Source organism: Vigna angularis, chromosome 2 (assembly GCF_016808095.1).
Source record: "Vigna angularis cultivar LongXiaoDou No.4 chromosome 2, ASM1680809v1, whole genome shotgun sequence".
Classification (NCBI taxonomy): domain Eukaryota; kingdom Viridiplantae; phylum Streptophyta; class Magnoliopsida; order Fabales; family Fabaceae; genus Vigna; species Vigna angularis.
In genome coordinates, this window is record NC_068971.1 from 11997216 (window position 1) to 12012885 (window position 15670).

The 15670-nt window shown below is 34.0% G+C and overlaps 1 protein-coding gene across 1 annotated transcript; it reads left to right on the forward strand.

Annotated features, from left to right (window-relative positions):
* The first annotated feature begins 800 nt into the window (after window positions 1–800).
* On the forward strand, window positions 801–4302 carry LOC108328828 (receptor-like protein kinase FERONIA). The gene is made up of 2 exons (XM_017562715.2): window positions 801–4134; window positions 4242–4302. Exon 1 carries the CDS (start codon window positions 1347–1349, stop codon window positions 4047–4049), a length of 2703 nt encoding a protein of 900 aa, XP_017418204.2. The 5' UTR covers window positions 801–1346; the 3' UTR covers window positions 4050–4134; window positions 4242–4302.
* Window positions 4303–15670: the final 11368 nt, after the last annotated feature.

Consider the following 15670-nt stretch of genomic DNA (forward strand, 5'->3'; position numbering starts at 1 on the left):
ACTTAAACTTTAAAACATCTTTAAAATTTTAAATGAAAAAACACCACTTAAACCGTTGACATTGTACTTATAACAGAAACAATATACGCTAATAATTAATACAACATTTTATTTAACTTACAAATCATCCTCAATTATGGATAAAATATTTTTACGGTCCACACTAACCTATCCAAAGCCTCTTCTGAGAAATTCTCAAACAAGAATCATTCTAAATCTTCAAGATCATCTTCACATAGTGTAAGCATTCAATGTATCTATGTTATGTTATATTATTGTATTAATTATTTTTTATTCAAATTTAAACATTATTATTTTTAGTTAATAAATTATAAATACCATAAATTAGTAAGAAAATTTCTCAAAAAGATCGGAAGAGGATGTTATATTAGCACAAGAATTACTTAGATAAAATATAATTAAGTGAAAAATAGATAATGTATCCCAATTATTTTAAAGTTAATTTTAAAAGGAAAATATAACACAGAAACCAACAACGAATTCAATTTTGACGTTACTAATTAAATTGAATATTTTTTTATGAATATAAATTAATAAAATAATTTTATATATAAGAACGGATGTAATGCTTACAAAATACTGAATATTTTTTATTTAATGTTTTTGTTTTTAGATGATCGATTTGTCTTAGTACATATTACTAGTTAAATAATAAATAAAAGTTATACATATTAAGAAAATTACCGAAAGTTATCGGTTTATTAATTAATTTCAGTTTTGTTTGTGAAATGTTTTTTTTTTCTATTACAGGTAGGTGTTGTATTTAAGGTAGTTTCCAGTCATTGTTGCACTTTCTCACTCCATTTCCCCCTTCCACCATTTTCTCTCTGATCCTTCCAGCTGCAACCAACTGCCAAATACATTCCAATTCAACTCTCAAAACTCGGGATTGTCCCGCTTTGACTCACCGAGTTGCTTTTCAGCTCCTCTTCCCATGGCATAAGGTAAAATACCTTCTTTCTCAAACTTCAGTTTTCTTCAATATTCAAACCACGTTCACCCCCGTATTAGTGATTTTCCCTCACCTTTCATTGTCCATCCTGTTGTTCACTGAAAACCTAGTTCGCCATCCCCCCTCTGCATTTTGCCGATTTTAGAAAATCTGGGTCCAAGCTGAGCTGATCATAATCCCTCACCCCACTTCCCTTTTCTGATCTGGGTTCCTAGAATATGAGATCTTCGCATCAAAGTTGTGGTCTTTCATTGTTTTAAATTCTGGGTACGAGTGAATTGTAGTTCCCTGCAAGAGGTGTTGGCAGTTGTATGGTACACAACAAAGCATTTTGAGTTTGAGTTTGAGTTTGGGTTTGGAATTTTGTGTCGTGATGTGGAGCATGGATCGGTACTGTGTTTGTGTTCCATTGTTCGTGTGCTTGGTATTGGCTATTGAGCTTGTTGTAGCACAGGATTTTAAGCCTACAGATAATATCCTGCTGGATTGTGGAGGTCCTCCATCCAGTACTGATACCGATGACCGTGTATGGACCACTGATGTTGGTTCCAAGTTTGGTTCCTCCTCTGAAAAATCCACCACCGTATCGCAGGCGGCAACTCAAGACCCTGCCGTCCCCCAGGTGCCCTACATGACAGCACGTGTGTTCCACGCGCCGTTTACCTATGCTTTCCCGGTGGCTTCCGGTTGGAAGTTCCTCCGGCTGCACTTTTACCCGGCTTCTTACTCTAATCTCAATGCATCTGATGCCCTTTTTGCGGTGACGGCGAATTCATACACGCTTCTTAGGAACTTTAGTGTTGCTCAGACCACCCTGGCTTTGAATTATGCCTACATTTTGAAGGAATTTGCCATCCATGTAGATGGGAAGACCTTGAATGTGACTTTCACTCCTTCTACCAATGCATCCAATGCTTACGCGTTTGTCAATGGGATTGAGGTTGTGTCCATGCCTGATATTTATACTTCTACCGATGGAACTACCATGATAGTGGGTACAAATACTGCTTACACTATTGATAACAGCACTGCACTTGAGAATGTTTATAGGTTGAACGTGGGTGGGAATGATATCTCTCCCTCCCGTGATACTGGTATGTTTAGGTCATGGTCTGATGATGTTCCCTTCCTCTTTGGCGCTGCATTTGGAGTTACAGAGCCTGCTGATTCAAATGTGAAGTTTGAGTATCCTCCGGACACACCAAGTTATATTGCCCCACTTGATGTCTATACTACGGCCAGATCAATGGGCCCGAATCCGGAGATCAACACGAATTACAACTTGACTTGGATCTTCAACATTGATTCGGGATTTTCCTATCTAGTGAGACTTCATTTTGCTGAGGTATCATCAAATATAACCAAGATTAATCAAAGAGTATTTGATATATTCCTCAATAATCAAACAGCTATTCCCCAGGCTGATGTTATTGCCTGGGCAAAAGATTCTGGCCTTTCACATTCTAATGGGGTGCCTGTGCATAAAGATTATGTTGTCTTTATACCCGATGCTGGAGAACCACGGCAGGACCTGTGGCTTGCATTGCATCCAGATCCAACTGACAAGCCCATGTATTATGATGCTATATTGAATGGAGTGGAGATATTCAAAATTAGTGATACTGCTGGAAATCTGGCAGGGACAAATCCTATTCCTCCCCCTGTGCAAGATATAATTGACCCGTCAACAGCTAGAGCACATAATCATGGGAAATCAAAGAATCATACAGGCATAATTGCAGGAGGTGTTGCTGGAGGTGTTGTTGTAGTACTTGTCATTGGGCTATGTGCTTTAGCTGCATCTCGTCGCCGTAGGCAAGGAAAGGATTCTGATGCAAGTGAAGGGCCATCGGGCTGGCTTCCACTTTCTCTTTATGGTCCTTCACACTCTGCAGTTTCTGCCAAGACCAACACAACAGGAAGTTATGCTTCCTCCCTCCCATCAAACCTTTGCCGTCATTTCTCATTTGCTGAAATCAAGTCTGCCACAAACAACTTTGATGAGGCTTTGCTTCTTGGTGTGGGAGGATTCGGTAAGGTTTACAAGGGAGAAATTGATGGTGGAACAACCAAAGTAGCAATTAAACGTGGGAATCCACTGTCTGAGCAGGGGGTGCATGAGTTCCAAACTGAGATTGAAATGCTCTCTAAACTTCGTCACCGCCACCTTGTTTCTCTGATTGGATACTGTGAAGAAAACACTGAAATGATCCTTGTTTATGATTATATGGCCTATGGAACACTCAGAGAGCATTTGTACAAGACCCAGAAACCTCCACTTCCATGGAAGCAAAGGCTTGAGATATGCATTGGAGCTGCTCGGGGTTTACACTATCTACACACTGGAGCTAAACACACAATCATCCACCGTGATGTGAAGACAACAAACATTTTACTGGACGAGAAATGGGTGGCCAAGGTTTCTGATTTTGGATTGTCAAAAACAGGTCCAACATTGGATAATACCCATGTAAGTACTGTGGTAAAGGGTAGCTTTGGGTACTTGGATCCAGAATACTTCAGGAGGCAGCAACTAACTGACAAATCTGATGTTTACTCATTTGGGGTGGTTCTCTTTGAGATATTATGTGCTCGTCCAGCTTTGAACCCAGCCCTTGCTAAGGAGCAAGTGAGTCTGGCTGAGTGGGCAGCTCATTGCTACCTTAAAGGCATTCTTGACCAAATCATTGATCCCTATCTAAAAGGCAAGATAGCTCCAGAATGCTTCAAGAAATTTGCCGAGACTGCGATGAAGTGCGTGGCTGACCAGGGTATTGAAAGGCCATCCATGGGTGATGTCTTGTGGAACCTTGAATTTGCTTTGCAGCTGCAAGAAAGCGCAGAGGAAAGTGACAACGGCTTTGGCGACATTCACAATGAAGAGGAGCCCACGTATACAGATTCTAAAGGAAAGAAAGACTCTGATGCGATGGGGGCTTATGATGGTAATGTGACTGACTCCAGAAGCAGTGGCATTTCAATGAGCATTGGAGGTAGAAGCTTGGCTAGTGAAGACTCTGATGGGTTAACCCCAAGTGCTGTGTTCTCCCAGATCATGAATCCAAAAGGCCGTTAAAGTTGGGTGGTAACAGTACTCTCACTACAGACAGAATCAACCACTAAAATTCTGTAGTGCAATCGGCTTTCACCAAATTTGAATGGTACTCATTATTCATTTTCTGATATTTCTATTCATTTCTATGGTTATTTCTAATTTATTATGATTATGTAAGTTGTAATTTGTAATTTGTGACCATGTTATGTAAAGATTGAAGAAGAACAAACATGTTGTAACGAGGTTGCTATATCTGAATCTTTTGAAACCCTCACTCTCTTCCCAAGATTGACAAAGACGGGCAGAACAAAGATTAGGTGTTCCTTTCTCCCCTTTCTTAATTGAACTACTTTGTTTATGTTATAAGATAAATTCCTCAAATTGTAAACAAACTCAGGATTGACTACTGGTTTGTAGGACTACATTATGATAGTACGAACATCATGCAGGTGAAGTTACTATGCAATGTGTTGATTTCTTATCTCATAAACCAAGCATGCGCATTATCATGATCATGATCAATGGATTATTGATAAGAATAATCATTATCTATCTAAAAATATCAGTATTAAAAGAATTTTATGGATCCTACTAACCATGAAAGAACTTTAAATATCATACAGTCGTTCCTGAAATATGTTCAACAGGGACAACGTGTGAAGGACTTAAAATAACATTTTTCAACGTTTGCTTTGTATGCATGACTCCATCTTAGTGACACCTGTGGGGTCTTTAAATTAGAAACAGGGCAAGACAGAACGAGGAAACTGACCATTTTCATCCATGATGTGACACTCGCACTAAATTCCACCACCATCTCTTTCACATACCTTCTATTGAAAAAAATAATTCTATGTTTCTATTTCTCTCCTCTTATATATTAGAGGTGTTAAAATGGGCTGTGTCAACGGGCCACTCCTTCAACCCATCACAACGCTGGATTGGGTTGGAGTTTTCAATTCGCAAGTCGTTTTGGTTTGGCTTGTTTAACTTGTCAAATTGACGAGTCAAAGGCAGGCTAGTCTGTTTTATTTTATTTTTTAAAATTAAAATTATAATATAAATAATTAAAAATATTAATTTTTTATATTATATTTTTGTAAATATGTAAAATTATTATAATTTAAATCATTAAAACTTAAAAGTTAAATTTTAATTATTAGTTACAAAAGAGTAAGAGTAATTTATATGTAAATGTAATAATTATTTAATTAAAAATATTAATTAATCAATTAAACATTTAGAAAATATTTATATAATTAAATATTTATTCATATAAAAAAAATGTGACAGTATGTGTCGGCCTTTTTTGTGATAGGATGGGTTGGAATTTTTAATCTATTTTTTTATAACGAGTCAACTTGATCCACTCTGTTTTTTATAGACCAAAATAAGTCAAATTGACTATTGTTTTGGGGACAAAATAGATGGATGGACTCATTTTTCACACCTAATTAATTTAATATTTCTTTTTTCAATTTAATATTTTCTTTTTCTAAGTGTAAACGAGTCTAAATCATCATTTTAAGCATCTATAAATATTCTTATTTTTTTATTAACTTGTGTTTGTTAAAATCGCTGCAACGGAATTATTAGCGTGGAACAATCCAAGAGGGGGGTAAATTGGTTGTATACTTTTATTGTGCCTTTTATTATTTTTCTCTTAATTTTTCTTACTGAGCAGATAATTAAATATAAATGACAGAGTAAGGGAAAGAGAAAAATTGCACAGGTGATTTTATCCTGGTTCAAATCACTCGGATCCTACGTCCAGTCGCTTATCTCAAACAAGATAAACCTTTTTCACTAACACAAAACAGTTACAAATATTAATCACAAAGAAAAACAATTTGTAAGAGTTTAGAATTACCACCTCTCTTGAAACCACAAGAGACGAACTTACACTTCCTTTGAATCTTCACAAAGGATGACCACCCCTTCGAATGCTTCACGAAGGATGATTCTCTTCCAAGCACTTCCTTGGATACACCAAGGATGAACAAGCTATTCCTCTGTCACCGCAATAGCACTTCAGGACTTTGCAGACAAGAGTTTCCTTAGCTTCAACAATCTCAAAGAGTTCTCAAAGAGTTCAGAGGTTTTTAGCACAAGGAAATAGTTGTTTTTGAGATAAAGAGTGAGCCATCTTATAGACTCAGCCTAATACCCTTCCATTCTTCAAAAACGGGTCATCTAACGCATTTAATCGATTAACACAAGTATTAATCGATTAAAATGAGTACAACGGCTAGTTTTTCAAATCTGAAACCCCCAACGGCTAGTGTTAATCGATTATTCTCAGGAATAATCGATTAACTAATCGATTATTATTAGCTTTAATCAATTATTACAGGGGCAATTGGGTTTTCAGTGCCAGCCTCGTTTTAATCGATTAAAACTGGGTTTAATCGATTAAAACAGCTTGTGGATGATTCTCAACAGTAAATAAATCAAATATAAATTACAAGAATCAACCCTAATACATATTTGAGCACTATTACATCAACTTTGATTATTATAAAAGCTTTATAAAATACAGAGATCTTCAATCTGTCTTTATGGATCTTGACTTGTGCAAATCTGTTCATCATCAAAACTTCATCTTTGATTTTTGCTAACATTCTCCCCCTTTTTGATGATGATCAAAAATTCTCCTGAGTTTAAAGCTTTTTAATAATCTGAAACAACCACAACTCACGGAGAGATTAATAGAAAAAATAAAGAAATAAGGAGTTTAAACTATCTTCTCCCCCTTTTTGATCATAAGAAAAAAATATGTCCTCCCCCTTAATAAAAATAAATTATGCATAGAAGAAAAAGAAATGAACAACTTTTTATTGAATTTTAAAAAGAAGATGCATACAATCATGAAGATAAACAACAAAACAAACAAAGAGGATCTAGAAATCATTACTTTCTAATATGCCTAGATCTCTCCTAAGCTCAAAAAATCTATCCTTAGGCAATGCTTTGGTGAAAATGTCCGCTAATTGATGCTTAGAATCTATGAATTCCATTTCACAATCGCCTTTTTGGACATGGTCTCTAATGAAGTGATGCCGAATTTCTATATGCTTGGTTCTAGAATGCATGATAGGATTTTTGGTAAGTTTTATAGCACTTGTGTTATCACACTTAAGCGGAATATGATCTAAATGAATATCATAGTCTTCTAATTGTTGTTTCATCCATAAGATTTGTGCACAACAACTACCCGCAGCAATGTATTCAGCTTCAGTGGTTGATAAGGCTACACAGGCTTGTTTCTTAGAGTGCCAAGAGACTAAGGAACTACCTAAAAAGTGACAGGTTCAACTAGTGCTTTTCCTATCTATCTTACAACCTCCATAATCAGCATCAGAAAATCCTACAAGACTAGGCTCAGCTCCTGAAGGATACCATAAACCAAAGGATGTTGTCCCCTTAAGGTATTTAAAAATGCATTTTACTGCAGTAAGATGAGACTCTCTAGGGCTTGACTGATACCTAGCACACACACATACACTTTGCATGATATCAGGTATACTAGCAGTAAGATATAATAGAGAGCCAATCATACCTCTGTATTTGGTCTGACTTACCTCTTTACCTGTCTCATCTTTGTCTAAGTAGCAGGATGTTCCCATGGGAGTTGATGCTTCTTTAGCATTGTCCATCTCAAACTTTTTAAGGATTTCCCTGCAATACTTGGTTTGAGATATAAATGTTCCTTTCTCCATTTGTTTGATTTGAAGTCCGAGGAAGAAAGTAAGTTCTCCCATCATTGACATCTCAAATTCTCCCTGCATGGACTGGCAACTAGAGCGTATGTCTCAGCATAATCTATACCTTCTTCTTGACTATATCCTTTTGCCACAAGCCTAGCTTTATTCTTGGTGATGTTTCCTTCTTCATCCAGTTTGTTTCTGAACACCCACTTTGTTCTAATTACTTGATGAGTGTCTTTTCTGGGAATTAATTCCCACACTTGATTTCTTTCAAACTGGTTGAGTTCTTCTTGCATTGCAATACACCATTTTTCATCTTGAAGGGCTTCTTTAATATTCTTTGGTTCAATTTGTGACACAAAAGCAACATTCATACAATAATTTACAATATTACTTCTTGTGTTTACCCCTTGTGTGATATCGCCAATTATGTTGTCCAAAGATAATCCTCTAGGTTGTCGCCATATTTTATTTAAATCTTCATCTTGTGGATTGTCATGATTCTTCTCTTCATTTGTCTCCTTTGATGAATCTTCACTTGTTCCTGCATCAGATTCTTTTGACTCAAGAGGTTTTGCCTCAAGGTCCACAATTTCATCAAAAGTAACATGTATGGATTCCTCTATTGTGAACATTTTCCTATTAAAAATTCTATATGCTTTGCTTGTTAAAGAATAACCAAGAAAAATTCCTTCATCAACTTTTGAATCAAATTTTCCCAAATTTAGTTTTCCATTGTTTAAAACATAGCATTTGCATCCAAAAATTTTTAAATGGGAAACATTTGGTTTTCTATTTTTGAAAAGCTCGTAAGGAGTACGTTTTAAAGTAGGTCGAATTATCATTCTATTTAAAACATAGCAAGCAGTACTCACAGCATCGGCCCAAAATTGTTTAGGAACATTATTTTCATTTAACATAGTACGAGCAAGTTCCTCTAAGGTTCTATTCTTTCTTTCTACAACTCCATTTTGTTGGGAAGTTCTAGGTGAGGAAAATTTATGAGAAATACCATGTTCTTCATAAAAACTTTCAAATAATTCATTTTGAAATTCACCACCATGGTCACTTCTAATAGCTTTTATTCTTAGATCCTTTTCATTTTGAACTAAAACAACAAACTTTTTAAATTCTTTAAAAGCTTCACTTTTAAGAGTGAGAAAGAAAGTCCAAGTGTATCTTGAAAAATCATCAACAATAACCAAAGCATAATAGTTTCCACCAAAACTTTTTATCCTTGAAGGACCAAATAAATCCATATGTAAAAGTTCCAAAGGTTTTAAAGTAGAAACAATATTTTTTGAATGAAAGGAATTTTTAACTTGTTTACCCTTTTGACATGCATCACACAATTTATCTTTTACAAACTTTAATTTAGGTAAACCAATTACTAGATCTCTAGATATAAGTTTGTTTAATTGTTGCATATGTATATGAGCAGCACGCCTATGCCATAACCATGGGTTTTCCTCTTTAACAACTAAACATGAAATATTTTTATTTGATGCATTTTCTAAATCAATTAAATAAATATTATTATGTCTAACTCCTTTTAATGCAATTTCAGAAGAATCATTCTTAAAAATAGTGCAAGAATTCTTCTCAAAGGTTACCTTGAATCCTTTGTCGCACAGTTGACTTATGCTAATTAAGTTATGCCTTAGTCCTTCTACATATAGCACGTCTTTGATCATCAAGGTGTCTTTGCTTCCTATATCCCCTTTTCCAAGAATTCTTCCTTTGTTGTTGTCACCATAGGTAACAAAGCCTTGTTCCTTTTCTTTAAAATTTGTGAACTTCGTCTTGTCTCCTGTCATGTGTTTTGAGTAACCACTATCGAGACACCACATGACTTTTCTTGATTTCTGTAATACCTGCAAAAAAAAGGAACAAACAAGCTAATTTAGGTACCCAACTTCTTTGTATGGGTCCTTTTGGGTTAGATTCAAATTACTTAGCAACCCAAACATACCTTCCACTAGAAACACCAAAACGTTTAATTCTGCATTTGTTTGAGGTATGGCCTTTTCTCATGCAGTAAAAACAGGATACATCATTTGTGTTTCTGTTAATCGTTCCTTTTTCTACCCATGCTTTGCTGGTTCTATATTTATTTTTAGGAGCAAATTTCCTAGCAGCTTTATTTTCAGAGATTTTACTACATTCTCAAGTGGTTGTATTTTCAGAAAAATATTTGAATTTTATGCAAGATTCACATTCATTATTAGCAATATATTTTTCTTTACTTTTCAAATTTCTGATTTCTTCTGCTTGATATAAAAATTTATTTTTCAAACTTCTGTTTTCTTCAGACAAATTTGTAAATTCAGTTTTCAAAGCATCATTTATTTTAGAGAGATTTTCAGAAGTAAACTTCAAATTTTCATTTTCTTCAAGAAGGTTGTCAAATTCAGATTTTAAATTTTTAAAATCCTTTTTCAGCTTTTTATGAGAAATATTTAATTTTTCAGATTCAATTAATAATGCAGCATATGTTTCATGCAATTCATCTTCATCAATGTGACTATCATTATCAGAATAGTGTGAATTACTTACTTGGCTTACATTATCATCATCGGCCATCAAACAGATGTTTGCTTCTTCATCTGAGTCGCTTGAATCTGAAATAGTCTCATTGTCGTCTTCCCATGCAATGTAGGCCTTCTTTTTCTTGAAGAATCTTTTCTCCTTTTTATCTTCACCCTTCTTTTGATTTGGGCAGTCTGCTTTTAGATGCCCCTTTTCTCCACAGCCGTAGCATCGGTAATTTGAGGAAGATACTTGATTATCTTTCTTTTCGTATCTAAATCTTCCTTTACCTTTAGATTTCATGCACCTGTTTAATCTTTTGATCACAAGGCTTAAATTTTCTTCTTCGTCTGAGTCTTCATCTTCCGATTTACCTTTGCTTCTTTCAACCTCCGACTTTAATGCCAAACTCTTCTTGTTGTTTTTGGCTTTTGCTTCTTCTTCATCAGGTCTTCCAAGATCTAGTTCATGTTCCCTCAACTTTCCAAAGAGTGTCGCCATAGTCATGGTGTTGAGGTTTTGTGACTCCGAGATTGCAGTCACCTTTGGTTGCCACGACCTGTCTAAAGACTTCAAGATTTTAATGTTAAGTTCATCGGTATCAAATGACTTACCCAGTCCAATGAGATGATTGACAATGTTGGTGAAGCGTTTTTGAACGTCTGAAATTGTTTCTCCTTGCTTCATCTGGAACATTTCATACTCTTGGATTAAGGAGTTCTTCCTTGCCCTCTTTACATCATCTGTTCCTTCATGCGTCACTCTGAGTACGTCCCACATTTCTTGAGCAGTTTTGTAGACAGAGACCCTGTAGAACTCATCAACAGTCAACGCTGATGCAATAATATTCCGGGCTTTTACGTCATTCTGAAATCTTTTCTTTTCTTCAATGGTCCATTGACCACGGGGCTTTGGTTCCTGTGTATTGTTAGTAGGAACAGAAGAGCCAGACGCAATAACATCCCAAATTTCACAATCAATAGATTCAATAAATATTTGCATTCTTACCTTCCAGAATGCATAGTTCTCACCTGTGAATAGTGGGGGTCTATTGATTGATGCACCCTCTGCAAAGGTTTGATGTGATCCTGCCATTTGAATGACTATCAAAGCAAGCTCTGATACCAATTGTTAAAATCGCTGCAACGGAATTATTAGCGTGGAACAACCCAAGAGGAGGGGGTGAATTGGTTATATACTTTTATTGTGCCTTTTATTATTTTTCTCTTAATTTTTCTTACTGAGCAAATAATTAAATATAAATGACAAAGTAAGGGAAAGAGAAAAATTGCACAGGTGATTTTATCCTGGTTCAGATCACTCGGATCCTACGTCCAGTCGCTTATCTCAAACAAGATAAACCTTTTTCACTAACACAAAACAGTTACAAATATTAATCACAAAGAAAAACAATTTGTAAGAGTTTAGAATTACCACCTCTCTTGAAACCACAAGAGACGAACTTACACTTCCTTTGAATCTTCACAAAGGATGACCACCTGCTTCGAATGCTTCACGAAAGATGATTCTCTTCCAGGCACTTCCTCGGATACACCAAGGATGAACAAGCTATTCCTCTGTCACCACAATAACACTTCAGGACTTTGCAGACAAGAGTTTCCTTAGCTTCAACAATCTCACAGAGTTCTCAAAGAGTTCAGAGGTTTTTAGCACAAGGAAAGAGTTGTTTTTGAGATAAAGAGTGAGCCATCTTATAGACTCAGCCTAATACCCTTCCATTCTTCGAAAACGGGTCATCTAACGCATTTAATCGATTAACACAAGTATTAATCGATTAAAATGAGTACAACGGCTAGTTTTTCAAATCTGAAACCCCCAACGGCTAGTGTTAATCGATTATTCTCAGGAATAATCGATTAACTAATCGATTATTATTAGCTTTAATCGATTATTACAGGGGCAATTGGGTTTTCAGTGCCAGCCTCGTTTTAATCGATTAAAACTGGGTTTAATCGATTAAAACAGCTTGTGGATGATTCTCAACAGTAAATAAATCAAATATAAATTACAAGAATCAACCCTAATACATATTTGAGCATTATTACATCAACTTTGATTATTATAAAAGCTTTATAAAATACAGAGATCTTCAATCTGTCTTTATGGATCTTGACTTGTACAAATCTGTTCATCATCAAAACTTCATCTTTGATTTTTGCTAACAGTGTTTTTATACATTGAGTTGTTTTTATTAAATTATCATAAATAACTAAAGAGTATTCTTATTAGGATCTTGATGGAAGACCTTTGGACATGTACAAAATATGAGTGTCTAGAGGAATATTAACATGTACTAGTGATGATCGGAAAACAAATCAAGATTTACTATTCTCTAAAGAATACCAAATGTATTTGTAAGACTTTTAGATCTTAGGTCCATTTCAGAAAATATGTAATATGATATCAAATAATATCAGTAAAATAAATATATTTCTCAAATAAATAATAATAATGTGATACAATACATTATAATAAGAATATTATAATATAATCTAACTTATAAGATTTATCATGACTATTGTTAATATATGAATATTTGTTCAATAGATATATTTTAAATTATTTCAAGGATAAAGTTTATTGAATTTTGTTGAACTGTAATCCAACTGTAATTTTTTTAATATGTCTGTTAGGCTAGATAAATAAAAAAATATTTTTTAATATGTCTATTTGGCCAGATAAATAATGTAATGTCAATGTTAATTAAATATGAAAATAATAATAATTTTATTATTATTATTTAATTCATTAAATATATGCATCATAGATATTTTTCTCTAAACTTTTTTATTATAGTTTGTGAAATTGAATGTATATTAGAATTTAATAATATAACTTTTTTGTTGAATTTTGTGCTTTGTCAATAATAATTTAAGCAACTTTGTAGTTTGAACGAGTCACACGTGACAACAATACATGGAGCATGGGAAAAGCTTGGGGAGGAACCAAGACAACGACGAAGAGACTTTTACTTCATAGATTTCATAATTTTTAACTATACTTCAGTAATTTTCAATTTACAAGTGTTTTTTGGAATAAGTTTTTTGAAATTTAAAAAATATAATTTTTGTAAAAGAAATTCTGAAACAGAATTTATAGAATAAGATTTTCGTCCAAGATGTATAAAATGTATTTAAAAATAAATTTTCTGAATCGAATTCTCACTCTTATTTTTCTTCCTCTGTACTGGAGAATGTAAGTGTAGTTAGTATTGACAGTGCAAGGATAACAATAACAACAGTGGTGACATAAAACAGAGGGGTAGTTTAATCTTTTTAATAAGGGTGTATAGTTAGTAATAAGGAGTTGCAGAAAGAAAAGGACCGACGAAGAACACCGTAATTACACGTGCTATGCATCTTCCATTGGATGTACTTTGAAGAACTTCAACGATATTTTCACATTTATTATACATCAAAAATTCAGAACCCTTAACTCTAAAATAATGAAAGAAAAATGCCTTACATAATCGTGCCTTCTAAGGCAAATAGCAAAAGGATTTAAATAAATAAAAAGTCAAAAGGAAAACCTAAAACAAGTTGGAGGAATAAAATAGGAAAGTAAGGGTAGGTGTATGTGGTGTTTGAAGGATGAAGTTGGAAGACAAACATTAGAAAACAAAAATTACCATAACAAGATTGCTGACTATGTTGATACCATTGACTTCGTGCCTTTAAATGTTCTTAGAACTCCTCTGATCGAGACGTGTGTCTGGATGGCTCCGTAAATGCTGCACAGCATTCACAAAATATAACTATAATTTCTAATACGGTTCGCTACCCCAAATTATCATCATTTAATTAATACTTTTTGCTTTAATATTTAGGTGTTATCTCATACTTTTTTTTTAACAATTGTTTTGTTAAATATTAGAAGAAATATTTTTCATTTAAATAATCTTATCCTAACTCTTTATGGTATCATGTTTTATCAAAATGCAAGTGTTTCCAAGAGTGTATATAACTAGTAGTAGTTACTTGTGTGGAATATATATATATATAAATAATCAAGAAAATAGATATTAGAGTTGATAAGTGTTTTAAAATAATGAGATTGATTATTTTATTTTAAAATAATTAATTAATATAAATAGAATTTTCTAAATTCGTCTCATTACTTAAAATACTGTCTATATATAAAACTCTTTCTCTTTGTTTCCTTTCACATCTCTCTAAGAGTTCTTACTCCTAAGTCATATATTTGACGATCAAGGTCTACAATTCTAGTTTATCAATTTCTGACATAGAGTAAGTAAGTTTTTACTTCTTTTTCCTCCTTCATTCTTAATCTGTTTTTAAAAAAATCTAGTGTCTTTGCATGTGTAATCATGCTTCTCCTACTCATTCTTAGTTCATCTAGAGTTCTAAGGACTATGTCCATTTCCAATTTGGTGTTTTGTAGGTTCGTTTAGAGACTTCTTGCGTTTCAAACAATCAGCAGAACGTTTCTTGAGTTGAGTAGTTGTCTTGTGAGGTAAGGGAAGCTAGACATTGTCTTAGTTTGTGTTTGTAGTATACATTTGATATTTCTATGATTTATAGTTGTTTTTGTGAAATTAGTGTGATTGGGTAAATACTATGTATGTTAAATTGATGTTTTTGATAATATGGTGTTGAGTATAATTGGTGTGGTAAAATGGTGATGCTTGATAATGTTATAATTGTGTGTGATAATGATGTTTTAGTGTTTGAAATTAAATTCAAGTATTTGTGAAAACATTGGTTAAGTTACTTGTGTTTCAGGCTTAAAAAGAGGGGGGTTTGATAAGTAAAATTGAGGAATATGTATGGGAGTGAGATGGTAGCTAATTTAGTATTGTTAGGAGGTTAATTAGGACTTATTAGAAGTGTTAGATGATTGAAAACTAATATGTAGCAATGAGGTGGTTCATGGTTGGAGTTTTCAAGTGTTTTTGGTGTAAAAAGAGAGATTTTGAGGTAAGTGGTATAGAATGTTTTGGAGAGTTTGGAGTATATTAGGAAACCAATTAGAACTTGTTTAGAGGGAAAAATCTGTCATGAAAGTGACAATTGTCTAAAAGGTTGAGTTTCTTAGGCACTTTGGAGGTTTTAGGTGTTGGAAATAAAGAGTAGGATTGCTAGGATGAAACTGAGGTATTAAAGGGTGCTAGTGTATCTAGACTTTTTTATGTAGTTTGTAAAATGATATGAGGGTTTAAAAGTGTAGAATTGAAATTGGGTAGCTTGTAGGAGTGAATTTGGGTTTTAAAGTATCAAATTGAGTTACAATAGTATTTTCTAAGTTTTCTCAAGGTTTAAAGGGTCTTAGGGGTCTTTAGAAGTTGTGTGGTAAGTGGGAGAAACAATCTAAAAGAGTGGAATTCTGCTGATAGCGCCTAAGCGCCCAAACAAGGTGTTGAGCGCC

Excerpts from the sequence above, each read along its gene's own strand:
- LOC108328828 (XM_017562715.2), top strand. The coding sequence starts at position 1,347 with ATGTGGAGCATGGATCGGTACTGTGTTTGTGTTCCATTGTTCGTGTGC.